The sequence below is a fragment of the Hemiscyllium ocellatum genome, chromosome 4 (assembly GCF_020745735.1).
Source record: "Hemiscyllium ocellatum isolate sHemOce1 chromosome 4, sHemOce1.pat.X.cur, whole genome shotgun sequence".
NCBI lineage: Eukaryota > Metazoa > Chordata > Chondrichthyes > Orectolobiformes > Hemiscylliidae > Hemiscyllium > Hemiscyllium ocellatum.
The window spans coordinates 117,322,188-117,339,321 of record NC_083404.1 but is presented as its reverse complement, the minus strand read 5'-3'; the positions used below and the strand labels follow the sequence as shown (position 1 = coordinate 117,339,321).

The following is a 17,134-nucleotide window of genomic DNA, read 5'->3' as shown; positions in this document are numbered from 1 at the left end:
ACAGAATTTCAGTGTCAGGACGTTGATGGACAATAGGTCTCAGCTTCCCTCACCTATTTCTGCCAGCCCATTCCTAAGGGCACGTCAACTTCTGCATATCTGTCTACTCAGGTGGACGTGAAAGACATCATAGTACAATGTGAAGATTAGAAGAAAGAAATACAACATTTCTCTCTTAACTAACACATCAGAGATAATTATCACTTATCACACTGTTGTTTGTGGAACCTTGTGTGTGAATTGAATTGGGGGTCTTGTTGGTCTACATAATAGCAGTGACTAAACTTCAAAACTGTTTCATTAGCTGTAAAACCAAATGTCGAAGAGTGCGGTGCAGGAAAAGCATAGCCGGTCGGACAGCATCCAAGGAGGAGAATCGGTATTTCCTGATGAAGACCTTATGCTCGAAACATCGATTCTCCTGCTCCTTGAATGCTACCTGACCTGCTGTGTTTTTCCAGCACCACACTCTTCGACTCTGATCTCCAGCATCTGCAGTCCTCACTTTCTACGTGTAAAACCCAATGTCTGTTTGGAGAGGATAATAGGTAATATATAAATGCAACATTTCTTGTTGCAGCAGGTTCAATGCTTTACCAACCCTTTGCATGAAAACATTTATTTTAACTGAGTTCATGTTGTTAAACTGAGAATGAGATGATTATGATGTTCACTACGAAATAGGAACACATATCTGGGAACCCAGACACTAATCAAATATCTTTTGGAGATGTTTTGCATGACCTTGTTCAGTTGGAATATTTAAAAACCTAATAGATTTCCACAATTTAGAATTATTAAGAAACTAGCTTCATTGAACTTGGATCATTTTCATAGCAATAAATTAAAGACCAATTTAATCGCTTATAATATCAATTTGAATTCTCATTGCCATTAAGAGTATGCTAACTAAAGCAACATGGACTGACCTTTGTTACATTTAACCTAAAGAAATCAATGAAATTATTACTAGGTCCAGTGTCATCATGGAACAATGACAGAATGAAAAGAAGTGGATGAATAAAATGACATTGTGCTCAAAACTGTAATAATAGATCTGAGATTCTTCAAATTTATTTATTTTGAATTGGATTGATAAAATGTTCCATCTTGATCCTTTGGTTTCCCAGATTGTTAATTGATGATTCTTGGGATTGTAAAACAATCAAAGTTTACACAACTAATGCAATCACTCAGTCTGCATGCCACCATCTCAAAAGGATTGAATTTCTTTGTTTGACATAAATATTTATGATGGATAACGATATGATAAATGCAAATGCTTTAGACTAAAGCTAGCTCATATGAGAGTTAAAATAATACTTAAAGCACGACTAACATTATCACTTCCTGGTTAATTTTTGTATCTCATTCCTGAAACTGAGAACTCATGCTATATTCTACAGGAGCTGTTCATGTTCCAGAGCATTTAGAAGGTGCTGGAAGAGCATTGTATTTTATAGCCATCACAGGCAAGCCTGAGCCTGTCCACTTTTATGTGAGCTATCCAGCTTGGACGAGTGAATAGCATCTTACTTTGCCTGCTTCCTCTCCCTTAGTAAAAGCACTTTTTAAACCAAGTGCCCTTCCTCAGCAGATCTCAGACTAGGCACTAGCTAACAGTGAGATCTGATCTTGTAGCTCAGTTCCAACTATGCACTTAACAACTTGGACCATGGCTTCACTTACTTTCAATGGAACACATAATTCAGTTTTTCAAGCATTACTTATTGTTGTGCAAGATTAATGACAGCCTAACATCACTTTTGCGCAATTTGAACAAAAGCAAAAACCATTAGAGGTAATGCCAGTGTGACATTACTTACAGGAAGGCCTTGGTGTCCTTGTGGTCCCCTTTGTCCTTGGGTTCCTGGATCACCCTTAAGAATAAAAACACCAAGATATACAGGATATCAGAAAACACCTTATAACCTTATCAGTTGCATTGTTGATAAGTATTGAAATTAATAATGGTTGTTTTGAGAAGTGCTATTGAAAAAGCCTTGGCAACTGTCTGCAATGTATCCTTTGGATTGTGGCTGCAGTGGGTACTGTGGGCCAATTTTATTAAGGCATTGCTTAATTTCATAAATTTTATCAAGGATTCAACCAGGAAAATGTTCTCCATCAGACCTGGTAATTTGAGAGTGTCCAATGCACTCCCAAATTGTGCCTGAAGTTGGTGGAGTGAATGGGTGAGCAGTTTGTTTCAAACTTACTTTAGTACTGATTTAGAGGTGCCGGTGTTGGACTGAGGTATACAAGGTTAAAAATTACAAGGTCGGACTGCCTGTTAGACTATAACATGGTGCTGTGTGATTTTTTACTTTAGTACTATGTGACTGGTCCAGTTGACTCTCACAATTTTGAAATTTAATCACCTAAAGGATTTTAAAACCCAAAGTTGGTGTCACCCAAACTAGCACTTGACTTTATTCACCTTTTTCCTTTTGACCTGTATCCTGAATTAAGTGTTTTGGTTTTTAACCTACTTTTATTTACATTAAATATAAATGAACTGATAAGAGTTGGACACTGCTGTAAACCACAGTATGACAGCAAACATATGATGGTGTTCACAATGTGATCTATAACACGAGCTACAATACTTGCAATCATATCAGATTACGATCCATGCTTGAGTACAAATTCAGAACACACAAATGAAATGTGAAATGGAGCTGAGATGTCAGAACAAAGTTTGCGTTGATGCTTTGATTTCATCATACTAAATGACATGACTTTAGGATTCATAATGGCCCTGGAGACCAGTGAAGAGGGACCCTCCCCACCAACAGGCCTGCAAAGAAACCAACTGGGTTGACTACTGAAATTGCCCTACCCTGCCACTACTTTAATTCTATTTGTTGCCTTTTTAAAAGTATCAACTAACAGGCAGGTCAGCCTACCTTTGGTAAATTTCAGTGGGGGCAGGGGATGGTACAGAGGTGACAGATATACCCGCTATATCTAAGATGCTGAACTGTCCTTTAACCCAACTGCAAGGGAACACTAAACTAAAGCCTTTGGATTGGAAGTGCGGAAAATTGTCTGAATAAAGTGGAGCAAAACTTTAAAAGCTCAATCACATTATAGCTCTGTGCACATCCAAATGTTTGTTGAAAGACAAACGTAATGATAGAAGCTATACTCACAGGTTCTCCCGGGATTCCAGGAGGTCCCATTTCTCCCATCATACCTACATCACCCTGCAATAGGAGCAATGCACATTATACACATAATGGAGAGTTTTACAATACACTGGGAAAATATATGAAGAACACAAACAGTACCCGGGAGAGTCAGTAAGTTATGAGAAGAGAAAAAAAATGAAATAGAAGGAAAGACAACACAACATGAAGAAAATAGAACAGAAACCAAATGAAGGAGAAGGGAAATTAAATGAGGGCGAAAGCTAATTAAATGGAAAAGGGGCAAGATTTATAACTAACAGAGCTTTGTGAACTAAATGTAAAACAGAAAAGCAAACAAAAACAAAGGGAAAACTACACAAGGGAGAAAACATTAAATAAGGTGGAAAGGTAGAAGCAGATGAAAGACAGGAAATCAGCAGAAGAAAATGAAATAGGCGTAGGGGCTGGGGTTGGCGAAAGAATGAGCAAATTAAGAAACAAAGCCAGTAGCATCAAGGAAAGAACAAAAAGAAATTTTGAAGAAATTAGGGAGTGATACAAACTGAAAGAGAAATACATGTAAAGTGAAGCAAGGGGGAAGAGAGTTACTTTGATCCAATGCTGCACAAGTCTCACTTTGACCTCCGAGTTCAGTCACCTATCACCTCAGGATAAAAAAGTGTGGTACTAGAAAAACACAGCAGGTCAGGCAGCATCCGAGGAGCAGGAGAATCAATGTTTTGGGCATAAGTCCTTCATTGGGCTTCTTGCACATCTTTCTGCAGCCCATTGATTTTTTATATTAACTTCACTACTTTATTACTGAATATGCATTTTGCATGCTTATTTCTTCCAACTATGCCTTTTTATTTTAAAGCGTCTGTTTCTAACTAGCCTTATCTTTTTCTAATACCGTCTTTATTACACTTAGAATAGAGAGCATTGAACAGTACGGCATAGGAACAGGCCCTTCAGCCCAGCAAGTCTGCGCCGACCATGATACCATTCTAAACCACTCCCATCTTCTATTCATTCACGGGTTGAGGGTCTCACTGGCTAGACCAGCATTTATTGCACATCACTAATTGCCCAGAGGGTAGATGAGAGTCAACCACATTGCTGTGGGTCTGCCTGTGCATGGTCTATATCCCTCTGAAACAATTACAGCATTTAAAAGGTACCTGGTTGGGTATATGAATAGGAAGGGTTGAGAGGGATATAGGCCAAATAGTGGAAATAGGACTAGATTAATTTAGGTCAGCGTGGGTGGGTTTGACCAAAGGATTTATTTCCATGCTGTACATCTCTATGATTCTATGTTTGATCTCTCACTTTACTCTGCCATCTTCCACATCTCCACTACAACCTCCCGATCTGTATCAATACCATTCTGATCATTGTCTGTCCAAACATTGCTCTCAGAATCTGAAAGTATGCTGTCTTTTTCACTGATCATCCCAAAATCAATCGATACATTGGAATTCAGACTTAACACAAGGTATTGCATTCTGAATTCATTGTTTCTAATTAATACAGGAAGTCTGAACTTAACTAAAATAAACACAGGAAAAGTTGGGTACATGCAGCAGCTCATGTGATTTTTTTTGAATGGAAAAGGTGAACTAATGACCTGGGACATACCTCACCAAATACTCATCAGTAGATTTTCGACTCACAAACAAAGCCTTAACTTGTGTTTTTTTTTAACATGGTGTACCTGCCCTGTAGATCTAGGAACTTTATTCAATTGTTTTATCTTGTTATCGCCAGAACCTCAAAGCTCTATTCCAAAAACATTACAGATTGCAGAGTTTAGAAATCTAGAATGATAAAAAAGAACCATTGAAAGGCAGATCAGGCAGAATCTATGGAGACAGGAAAATATCATTAATATTTCAGATCGATAACATCTTGTTGCATAACAGAAAATGTTCATGTCCCTTCCTCTAATGATGCTGTCTGACCTGTTATGTGTTTAAACACAGAACACATCCATGAGAGTTTGGCACCTAGCAACCTTTAACTGTATCTTTCATATATTTGAAATGTCAAAACCAACCTTTTGTCCAATGTGTCCTTTCTGTCCTGGAGAGCCATGTAATCCCTTAAAAAAATTAAATGATCACTTTTTCACAGGTTTAATTACTGGCCATTGCTGGTTCATTTAATGATCAAATTAGCACTGTGAACAGTTATTGTTCTGCCAAGGTTAATGACTGATTTTATGAAATAATTTATTGCAGCATATATTTTTACAGGGAATAGAAGCAGAAAGTGGCAGTTGAATTTCCTGCAAACAAGGTGACTTGAAAGGATAGAAAGTTCATCCGGAATAGATAGTAATGTGCATTTGAGGTTGCAATTAGATCAGGCTGAATTTTCCACTGCTGATATGCATGCTTAAAGAAACACTTGAAATCACTATGTCCATGAATGCATTGCATGTGTTCACAACTGTTGTCACTGATTGTAATTATACTTCTTTTTTCAAATTTTTACGAGGAGCAACTTACACTTGATTATGTCTCTCAGAATGCTTCAATAAACTATTTTGGAAATGTTGCCATCAATTTTTGAGTTAAAAGCTAAGTTATACACTGCAAAATATCGCAAACAGCAATAGCGCGAGTGGCTAATGATCATTTATGGGGAAAGATATTGCTTAAAATATTCACTTGGAGAACCATCTCTTACTTTTCAACAAATTTTAATGCCCTCCTGAATCATGGAAGTAGGAAATTATACGTCAGCTTAACAAATCATCATAATAAGAATAACTTCATAACTGCACTTGACTAATAACATAGATTTTTGTTTAGGGTTCATGCTGAGATTTAAACCCATGACTTCCTGACTCAGGTGAGACCATTCAAACAGCCTGGCAATTAGAAATCAATACAAGTAAAAGAAACAAATTATTCATACAAGTGATTCTATTATTACGGAGCAAATACTCACAGGTAGACCAGGAGGCCCAGTTTCCCCCATTCGACCTGGTATTCCAGCATCTCCCTGTAATGAAAATGTAAATGTAAAAATGTATTTGAGGAGAATAAAAATAATGAGCGTTACTCCAACAGGTTTGACCCATTTGTCATTGCTCTAAATGTTACCTGTCTAGGATAAAGGAGCAGTGGGTATGGGCTGTATAAGTCCAGAAACATGTTGAGAGGATAGCGCAGTCAGCTGGCCTCCCCTCCACCCATCAACTGCATCAGTATTTACTGTGGAAAAGGACATGGAAGATATAGAATGTAGGGGAATAGATGGTGACACCTTGCAAAATGTCCATATTACAGATGAGGAAGTGCTGGATATCTTGAAACACATAAATATGGATAAATCCCCAGGACCTGATCAGGCGTATCCATAGACCTCTGTGATAAGCTAGGGAAGTGAATGCTGGGCGTCTTACTGAGATATTTGTATCATCGATAGTCACAGGTGAGGTGCCGGAAGACTGGAGGTTGGCTAACATGGTGCCACTTTTAAAGAAGGGTGGTAAGGACAAGCCAGGGAACTATAGACCAGTGAGCCTGACGTCAGTGGTGGGCAAGTGTTGGAGGGAATCTGAGAGACAGGATATACATGTATTTGGAAAGGCAGGAATTATTAGGGATAATCAACATGGCTTTATGTGTTGGGAAATCATGTCTCACAAGCTTGATTGAGTTCTCTGAAGAAGTAATAAAGAGAATTGATGAAGGCAGTGTGGTAGATGTGATCCATATGGACTTCAGTAAAGTGTTCGACAAGGTTCCCATGGGAGACTGGTGAGCAAGGTTGGAATACAGGGAGAACTCATCATTTGGATACAGAACTAGCTCAAAGGTAGAAGACAGAGGGTTGTTTTTCAGACTGGATGCCTGTGACCAGTGGAGTGCCACAAGGATCGGTGCTGGGTCCTCTACTTTTCATTATTTATATAAATGATTTGGATGTGAGCATAAAAGGTATAGTTAGTAAGTTTGCTGATGACACCAAAATTGGAGGTGTAGTGGACATCAAAGAAGGCTACCTCAGATTACAGCAGGATCTTGAGCAGATGGGCCAATGGACTGAGGAGTGGCAGATGGAATTTAATTCAGATAAATGTGAGGTGCTGCATTTTGGGAAAGCAAATCTTAGCAGGACTTATACACTTAATGGTAAGGTCCTACGGAATGTTGCTGAACAAACAGACCTTGGAGTGCAGGTTTATAGTTCCATTAAAGTGGAGTCACAGGTAGATAGGATAGTGAAGAAGGTGTTTGGTATGCTTTCCTTTATTGGTCAGAGTATTGAGTACAGGAGTTGGGAGGTCATGTTGAGGCTGTACAGGACATTGGTTAGGTCACTGTTGGAATATTGCGTGCAATTCTGGTCTCCTTCCTATCAGAAAGATGTTGTGAAACTTGAAAGGTTTCAGAAAAGATTTACAAGGATGTTGCCAGAGTTGGAGAATTTGAGCTACAGGGAGAGGTTGAATAGGTTGGGGCTGTTTTCCCTGGAGCATCGGAGGCTGAGGAATAACCTTATAGAGGTTTATAAAATCATGAGGGTCACAGATAGGGTAAATAGATAAGTAGGGAGTCCAGACTAGAGGGCTTAGATTTAGGGTGAGAGGAAAGATATAAAAGAGACCTAAGGGACAACTTTTTCACACAGAGGGTGGTACATGTATGGAATAAACTGCCAGAGGAAGTGGTGGAGGCTAGTACAATTACAACATTTAAAAGGCATCTGGATGGGTATATGAATATGACGGTCTTGGAGGAATATGGACCAGGTGCTGGCAGGTGGGACTAGATTGGGTTAGGATATCTGGTTCGCATGGACGAGTTGGACTGAAGGGTCTCTTTCTGTGCTGTACATCTCTATGACTCTATGATTCTATAACACTGCCACATAACTTCTGACATTTCCTCAACAGTATTTAAAAAGGAATGCACTTCTTACCCAGTTGCATTCCCTGCTGTCATATCCTAAAACTGAAACTACTTTTAAACTAATACAAACCGTTGGGCGCCTAACTCCAATTAACGCCTGCTCCGATCGAAAATCCAAGTGTTCGGGACACTTTCTCCAGAGTCAGGTTTGCAGAGACAGGCATTTTCCTATCATTTTATTTGCAACTTAGAAGTGGAAATTTAGGCCACAAAGGGCGAAATTCAAATGCCCAGCTACATCTCCGGCTGTGTTCTTAAGACCTAACTGGCCATTCTGAGGTCAGTTGCACAGTTCCTATTACTTGCTCAATCCACACAGAAATCTCCAAAGATATGGTTGGATATGCTCTAGTTAAGAACTTTTGTATCCAGGTTTTTGAGTATGTGAGCTGATTGATATTTTTTTCCTACTTTGATTAACAACTGATGTTTCAAAATTAAATGGTTTTAGCATTTTTTAAAGAAGTTCATGATATTTTAGCTTCTATGTTCACACTGTCTCAGTTTTTATTTTGCTCCATGCCATTATTTTTCTCAAGTGAGTTGATTATTAACATCTTTCATTTCTTATTTGGTTTCCTATTAGAATTTTTTAAAATCCTGAATGCAATTGACTGTTAAGATAGCTTGATGAACTCACTGGAGCTTGATGTTACAATCCAATACAAACAGACAGGGGAAATTCATCACTCTCATTAAAGATCTCTAGATCATTTAATAAGGATTTCTTCAATGTAACTGTTAAGTATACTTGCTTCACTGATAACAGCAAAATTCATGTTGTTAACAATTTAACAAGCGTATTTAGCATCAACAATACTCTTACTGTTACCTTTTGACCTTCTGGTCCAGGATTCCCATCCCGTCCAGGATGCCCAGTTGTACCCTAAAATAGAAATGACAAATTTTACATCTGGATATTTTTTCCCACCTCCCTCTTGAAGTCAGTATGCCTTAATCTGCCCTTCCACAGATATTTGTTTCAGTGGCCATTCAAGTGCGAACCACGACATGAAAACTATGTAATCTGTCAGAGCATCAGAGACAAATCCTGTTCTAATGTGCACATACATGCAATCATGCAAACCACTGGATAATGGACCAGAAAAAACAACCGAGAAAATCTTCACCTCTGTTGCTAATTTTCATTGCAATCACAAAAGGACAGGCCAAGCTGAGTTCAGATCAAACCTTAACCTTTCCTGTCCAGTTATTGAATTGGCAAACTCACTGAGCCGGCATGAAACCACTGAGCTTTTGCTTTGTTTTGAATTAATACACCATGTACACCCAAGTAAAAGTTTAGTTTCTAAGACTAAATTTTAGTCAGAGAGTAATACACAACTAACAACTTTATGAGTGATAGTCTCACAGGATTATCATTAGACTATTAATCCGGAACCCTGGTAATGATATATGGACCTGAGTTTAAATCTCACCGTGTCAGATGGTACAGTCTGGATTCAGTTTTTTTTTAAAATCTGGGAATAAGAATCTAATGATGACAATGATCATTGATGGTTGTTGAAAAAATGCATCTGTTTCACTAATATCCTTTTGGGAAGGTGGCTGCCATTATGGTCTGGCCTACATGTGACTCCAGACCCACAGCAAATTGACTGGGCAATTAGGTATGGGAATAAATGCTGGCCTGGCCAGCACTGCCTACATTTCATAAATTGAAGATAATTTCAAACCTCTTCCACCACCTCCCTTTTAAGCTGCTTCGTCAGAGGCTGTTCCCACCATTTCAATCTCCAAAGATAGCACAAAAGACCTTTCTCTTCAGCTGTAACATTGTATTCTTTACTCTTTTCTAATAATGTAATGCACTTTATATGGTATGATCTGTCTGTACTGCAGAATTTCTCTGTAATTATGACAATAATAAATCAAATTAAATCAGGTTCTGTAAGTAATTTACTGAATTTGTATTTATACATAATGATTCCCATTGGAAACAGACCTTAATTTCTGGACACTAAATGCCATCAAATTTCATCAAAAACAAAACCTATTTATACAATTACACCATTTTAGTCATTTTTCTCCACAGTTGAAAAACAGTAGAACATGTACTCAATGAGTTTTTTTTTTAAATCCATAAAACCCACTTTGCTCTTTCTCTTCAGAACCAAGTAACTCAACAGAATCCATGTTCTGAATGAAGTTAAAAATCACACAACACCAGGTTATAGTCCAACAGGTTTAATTGGAAGCACACTAGCTTTCGGAGCATCACCTGTTGAAGGAGCGATGCTCCGAAAGCTAATGTGCTTCCAATTAAACCTGTTGGACTATAACCTGGTGTTGTGTGATTTTTAACTTTGTACACCCCAGTCCATCTGGGATCTCCGGCATCTCCAAATCGTGTGTTTTGAATGGCATCATCACATGGATTATCAACTATAACATTAAGTTCATCAGCATTCATATCATCATCAACAATATCATTCCATCAAATATCATTTTGTCCAATCAACTGGATTGGCTGTTGAAAATTCCTTGAATAATTTTGTTAAATCTCCATTTTGGCTTTATCCTAGGCTTCTACAATCTACTCAAACAGAATTACTGATGCAAAGCTAGCGTGCTGCCTCACTTTGAATGTTTTCTCTCCTCCAATCATCCAGTCATTCTACTTTCATTTTTGTCCTTGGTGGCCTTACTTGGAGAGATATTGAGTGATTGAACAAGGCTGGTTGGACCACTAAGAATCACTGCAGTATCAATTCTATGGCATCTAATTGCAACAGTGTCATCGACAATATGGGATCTGAATGTGTCGCTGATGTGAAGAGGTTTTCTTCAATCCTTCTGATTGCAAAAAGCAATCTTTCCTCAGCTACATTTTCAAGGCATTTTCATCTCTCAATTGTTTATTGTGAATGTGGATAAATTCCTGGAGGTTGCTTTTTGGGAGGGTTTTTCTTTTGAATAATGCAGCTGATGAAGATTTTGTCCTGTTAGATATATGAAACACCACCGTGCTGAATGTACTCTTTATGGCTACTTTTCTTCACCAATGCTGTTTTCTCTCTAACTGTACTCACCATTTAGCTAACTTGCATGTCAAAGTTCACATTCCCAATACATGCTCACCTGCATCCAGGTTTTTGTTGTTGGTGTGATTATAATGCTGAAATGTGATAAGCTCTGCTGGAAAACACTGAGAGAACTGATCTTCCATACAATAAAAAACTACTTCTCTTCATGAGCCTGTTACACTATCCAGAATTAGCTGTCAAATACACAATGCTTAATTCTCTTATTTGTTTCAGTGCAAAGATTCCAATAATTCTCAAGTCCACTATGGTGATTTTCAATGTTTTTTTTGTTTGCAACTTGGTCTTCCAATTGTCATAGACTTGGCTTTCCTTGATGCGTGCATTGATTTTTTTTGGCATATGTGCAGCAAGCTTTCTCCAATCTTTAAAGATTTATTTCATAAGGTCTTGAATTCTTGAGCTGCTGATCAATTATCTGTCCGGTCTTCAATCACAATGCCTTTCAGTTGGAACTAAGCTGAGTATCTATTGTTCATCCTTGGGACCTTGGGACCAGAGGGCAGGTTTGACAAGAACACAGCAGGTTTCAGTGAAGTGGTACCCTTCCCATCACTCCTTGGCATGCGCAGACACAACAAATTGAGCAGTTACCTTTGGCAGTGTGCAAACATTTCACAGGCGATCGATCATTACTTGAGCATACATGGTACGTATCTAATCCTATTTTACATCATTATCTTGCCATCTATATATTCCTTTGTGTTGTATATGTTCTTTTGTTGGGATGAACTATCTAATGCTTGGAGACCTCTGTTGTGCTGTTTGTCAGATTTTCAGCCAGTTGCCATTGATTTTCTCTTCCAGTCTCCTGGTTTCTCACAGAACCATAGAATCCTACAATGAGGAAACAGACCATTTGGCCCAACAAGTCCAAACCAACCCTCCGAAGAATATCCCACCCCCACCCCTATCCTATTACTCTACATTTCCCCTAACTAATGTACCTAACCTACACTTCCCTGAACACTATGGGCAATTTAGCATGGCCGATTCAATCAAACTGTACATTTTTGGACTGTAGGAGGAATCTGGAGCACCTGGAGGAAACCCATGCAGGGAGAATGTGCAAACTCCACACAGACAGTCACCTGAGGGATAACAGCATGCCATTAACAAACAGAGCACATTATTCAGCACAATGGCTCAATGATCAGCACTGCTGCCTCACAGCATCTGGGTCCCAGGTTCGATTCCAGCATCGGGCAACTGTCTGTGTGGAGTTTGCACATTCTCCCAGTGTCTGCATGGGTTTCCTCTGGGTGCTCTGGTTTCCTCCAACAGTCCAAAGATAAGCAGGTCAGGTGAATTGGCTGTGCTAAATTGCCCATGGTATTAGGTAAATCAGTTAGAGGGAAATGGGTTTGGGTGGGTTACTCTTCGAAGGGTCAGTGTGGATTTGTTTGGCTGAAGGGCCTCTTTCCACACTGTAGGGAATCCATTCTTAAAAAAAAATTGGCAGTAACTATTCCTACTGCTCCCTGAAGTAGCTTATATGATGTAACCATGGCCTTTAGCACATTAATACTTTGGGACCCACTATCATCTCGCATTTCCCTTTTTTGATTTTAAACAAGCACATTGCAAGGTGGCTCAGGTGGTATTCAATTCAGAGCAATGGAGTGAATGAAGCAATAATATTTCATTCATAAATTAGCACAGGGATTAAAAACCTAGAGCTTCACGGCAAGCTGCGAAATTTAAACTGATAAGTTTATTCATCTGTGGACTAGCACCTGAATAAAAAAAAATGATTCACAGATGTCCTTCAAGGAAGACAACAGTCTAAGTGATCCATCTGTCCTACATCACATGCTGAACTTGTCTACTTCTACTGATAAGGTCCAGCAAGTCAATGTTTTAAAAATGCAACTGAATATTAAACTTGCCAATGTTACCCATGACCTGAAAACTAATTTGAAAAAGTTCACCTTGACAAGGTGGAGAGATCCCCCTGATGGGATCATTGTGGCCTCCTTGCTCCTGGTAGGACCATTCATGATAAGTTAATGGCTGGTGAACGTCAAGCGCAGGCCAAACAATCCTCAACAGCAGAACAGAAGGAAGACTGTTGTGTATTTCACCAGCTGTGCAGGAATACTGCGATGCCAAGGGGTCTGTGCCATCATCATTTGACACATTACTGAAATCTGATTGCCAGTCCAACAAGACCATATGGAAAATGGTGGCACCTCAAGGTCACATTAAACAAAGTCAGATGCAGACTTCTAATCAACATTTACCATGGTGATGGAAAATTAACACCAGGGTCATCCTGTGTAACTGACAGTCCTTTGTTAAGAATCTACGTACAGGAAAGAGATACATGAAGGTCATGCACACCTTTGAGACAAAGGCATCTATTGGCAGTAACATCTGTGAGTGGGAAGGATACTCTCTTCTCATCCCAAATGGGCAGAGGTCCAGAAAAGATGCCCTCAAATGAAACTGTTCTTTTTTCTCTTCAAGCTGGGGGACCACACTCTCTAGAATCACCAACTGTGTGGTCAAAGAAGGAAAACTTTAAGTTTTGCAACTTGGAAACTTAAAACACTCACAGATAATTGCCAAAATGACTCTTCAGGAAGAAGAAGTGCAAGTATATCACATGATCCATCAAGGCATGACTGACAGTACACGTTGAATCTGTTGGATTTTCCTTGCCATCCATAAAAGGATGCACTGTCAGAACATCCCAACTGTAGAAATGAAAGACTCATGATGCATCACCCCAGCCCTGCCATAAATATTACGGCAGCTCTAATATCCCAACTCTTGACTCAGAAAATGTCCAAGTAAAACTTCTGTTCTAACCCTGATGAAGTCCTCCTTGCCACCCTAACAGAAGAAAGGATCATCTATCTGGAAGACGTTAATGATAGGGTTGATTGTGACTTGGATGTCTGCATCAGAAACATTTGGAAGAAATGTGTTGGCTAAAGTCAACACATATAGTGTCTTCTTCCTGACAAATTCTGCTTGGCATGGTCTCATTATAACAACATCCTCTTTTAAAAACATGATAAATATGAAACCATGTGGAGTTATCCCAGATCAAAACATTGGCACCTCCTGCATTCTGTCACTTGTTTGAATCAAAGATCCTAAGTGATGTCAGTATTCCAATCCATGTGGGGAATGATGCTTGTTATATAGATCATGGAACTGTTTGCTCTGTAACGTATATCCACCTAGCAATAAGCCAATGCAAAGCTGTTTTATCTGGATGGTCCTCAAGGTGGAGCTAACAGGAAGCAGCTGTTGCACGAGGTGGTGGTCAGCATGAGGTTTCCTTGCCCATGTTTGACCTGCTGCCATGATACTTCATAGGATCTAGGGTCAATGTTGGGACTCTTGGCAATATTGAGGGGTTATGTAACAGCACCACCTGCTCTGGTGGGTCTGTCCTGAAACATACTCAAGCACCATGATATAGTGAGTATGATCATGTCATTGCTTGTCTAATATGTTGGAAGCTCTTCCACTTTTGGCACAAGCTCCCAGAGCTCAGATTTTACATTCATCAATATGGCAAAATCATTTGCCACAGTAGATAAAGAAGCTCTGTGGATTGTGCTTCAAATACTATGCAAGAAAACTAGAAACAACCATATGATCGAAATGATGAGAAATTGCAGAGCATGCAGATTAATACTCAGATAGAACAAATAATTAAAAAGTTTATAGAAAGTTGTCATTCACTGCAAGGGGAATTGACCCATATGCAAAGAAGTTATGCTTTAATTCTACAGGGCATTGGTAAGAAAGCATGTTGAGTAGTCTGCACAGGATTGAGCTCTTTTATTTAAGGGAAGTTGTGAATGTTTTATTAGCAGTTCAGGGAATATTTCCTAGACTAGTACCTGAATGGAGTGGGTTGTCTTATAAAGAAAGGTTGGGCAGGTCAGCTTTGTATCAGGTGGAGTTTGAAAAGTAACAGGCAACTTGATTGAAACATACAAGATCCTGACAGGTCTTTCCCAGGTACATGGGGAAAAATGTTTCCTCTTGTAGGAGAATCTAGAACTAGCTGTTACTTAGGAAATTCTGTATGTCCATAAGAACCTTTCTTGACTTTTACAGATGCACCATAGAACGCATACTGTCTGGGTACATAACCGCCTGCTCTGCCCAGTACTGTAGGAAACTACTCAAGATTCTGTATACAGCCCAGCCCATCATGGATGCCAACCTTACATCCATGGATTCTATTTACACTTTGCGTTGCCGCAGAAGGCTGCCAACATCATCAAAGACTGCAACCCCAGTAATGCTCTCCTTTATCAGGCAGAAGATACATGCACCAGCAGGTTGAAGAACAGCTTTGTTATTAGACTGATGAATGGACTCTATAATTTTAAATAATGTTGATCTTGCTTCACGCACCTCCTGTGCAGTGTAACCTGTATACCTCACTCTGTGCAAGCACCCGATAATCTGTATGTCCTTGCTTACTATGATCTGTCTGCACTGCTCGCAGAACAAAGCTTTTCACTGTACTTAGGTGCAAGTGATAAAAAATCAAATCAATTCAAATCAGGAGATATGTCCCCCATTAAATCCAGATGAAAATGTCCAGCTTTTCAGCTCCCACATGTTTTTATTTTCTGAGGAGACTGCTGCTCATTCCAAGTTCTTTTTTTACCTTGTTTAAAACAAAAGTAAGGCAGTTCTGCCACTTTTAGAACTGACAAGTCCTCCCTTGAGTTATAACGCAGCACTGTACTTTCCATTGGCACACTGTGTTGTGGGACAATCTGCCCAAAATATAGCTAGTGCAACAATCTATCTTCAGTCCAGTGCTAGACTGTAGTCCTGACTGGAGGAAAATCCATCCACTTATGACTCTCAGTGCCACCTAGACTAGGAAGGACAGAGGTTTGAGCTATACTGATACACATGAAAGTAATCAGTGTTTGCTAGAAATTGCCACAATTTGTCACAGTGCCTCTGGATCTGGGAAAACTTTGGACTCTTAGATCCAGCTTATAATCACTATCTCTTAATGCTGTTAGTATGGGCAGTGAGCAGGAAGACAAGCATTGGGCTTGCATCAATCATGTACAGTTTGACAACCCAGTGACACTCAGTGATACAGTTCAGATAAATAATAGTTCCATCAGTTCCCAACCAAGTGGATCTTTATTTCACTAAGAGGTTGCAGCACCTTTACAAAAAGAGTAGGAGCAAATAATTAAGAAAACTGTACCTTATTTATGATGGTTTTTACAAGGATGGTGTGATAATATTAAACACTTACACGTTCACCTTTAGGTCCAGAAGTACCATATGGTCCTCGAGGTCCCTCTGGACCCTGGGAAACAAAGAATGATTGTAGAAGAATGGAAGACACAAAAACATCTTTATTACCCTAGATGGAGGATAGATTTTCTTTTCACCTGTTTGTCAATCTGTTTGTAAACAACACATCTCATAACTAATGGATGGATTTTAAAAGATCTTGTTACACAGGTATGCTATTTCCCAAGGAAGAACTGATTAGTTTTTGTTGAAGATCCAGATCATGATCCAGGCCATGAAATTTTTAATAAAAGTTACTAATCAGAGATAATCAGATTTGGGTTGTTTTAGAATGTTGTTTATTTTCTTGGAATACTGTCAATTTTCTCAGCTGTGCAGTAATTTGTCCAAGGTGATAAAATATGAGCAGAGTTTTCAGGGCAGATTCTTGGATGTGGATTAGCCTGAATCCTACACAGGGAGATAAAGCCTTTAAGAATGTTCTTTTTACGTTTTACATTACCAGATAAATATCAACTACATAAGCAAATGTCTCAACAAAGAATTGTATAATTTTAATCATGTTGAGTTAACATAGCATGTGGAAATACCTATCTATTGAGTGTACTCTTCATTTGTTCTTTGCAATCTGCATTTTTTTGTAATTTTAATCCATTATCTGTGTCAAAGTTATTCTTTTCCACCCATCAGCAGTCAAAAGGAAAGAAAAACTTGCATTAATTTAGCATGCTTCACAATACTGACC

The 17,134-nt window shown here is 39.0% G+C and overlaps 1 protein-coding gene across 1 annotated transcript in view; it reads right to left on the bottom strand.

The window, feature by feature from the left end:
• The window catches only part of LOC132815241 (collagen alpha-1(IX) chain-like), a gene marked incomplete at its 5' end in the record, with an annotated part of 114,747 nt that overhangs the window by 34,185 nt on the left and 63,428 nt on the right, over positions 1 to 17,134 (bottom strand). Inside the window, 4 exons of the mRNA XM_060824056.1 lie at positions 1,827 to 1,880; positions 3,156 to 3,209; positions 8,895 to 8,948; positions 16,388 to 16,441. Coding sequence (XP_060680039.1) covers positions 1,827 to 1,880; positions 3,156 to 3,209; positions 8,895 to 8,948; positions 16,388 to 16,441 — 216 coding nt within the window. The remainder of the gene's footprint in view (positions 1 to 1,826; positions 1,881 to 3,155; positions 3,210 to 8,894; positions 8,949 to 16,387; positions 16,442 to 17,134) is intronic.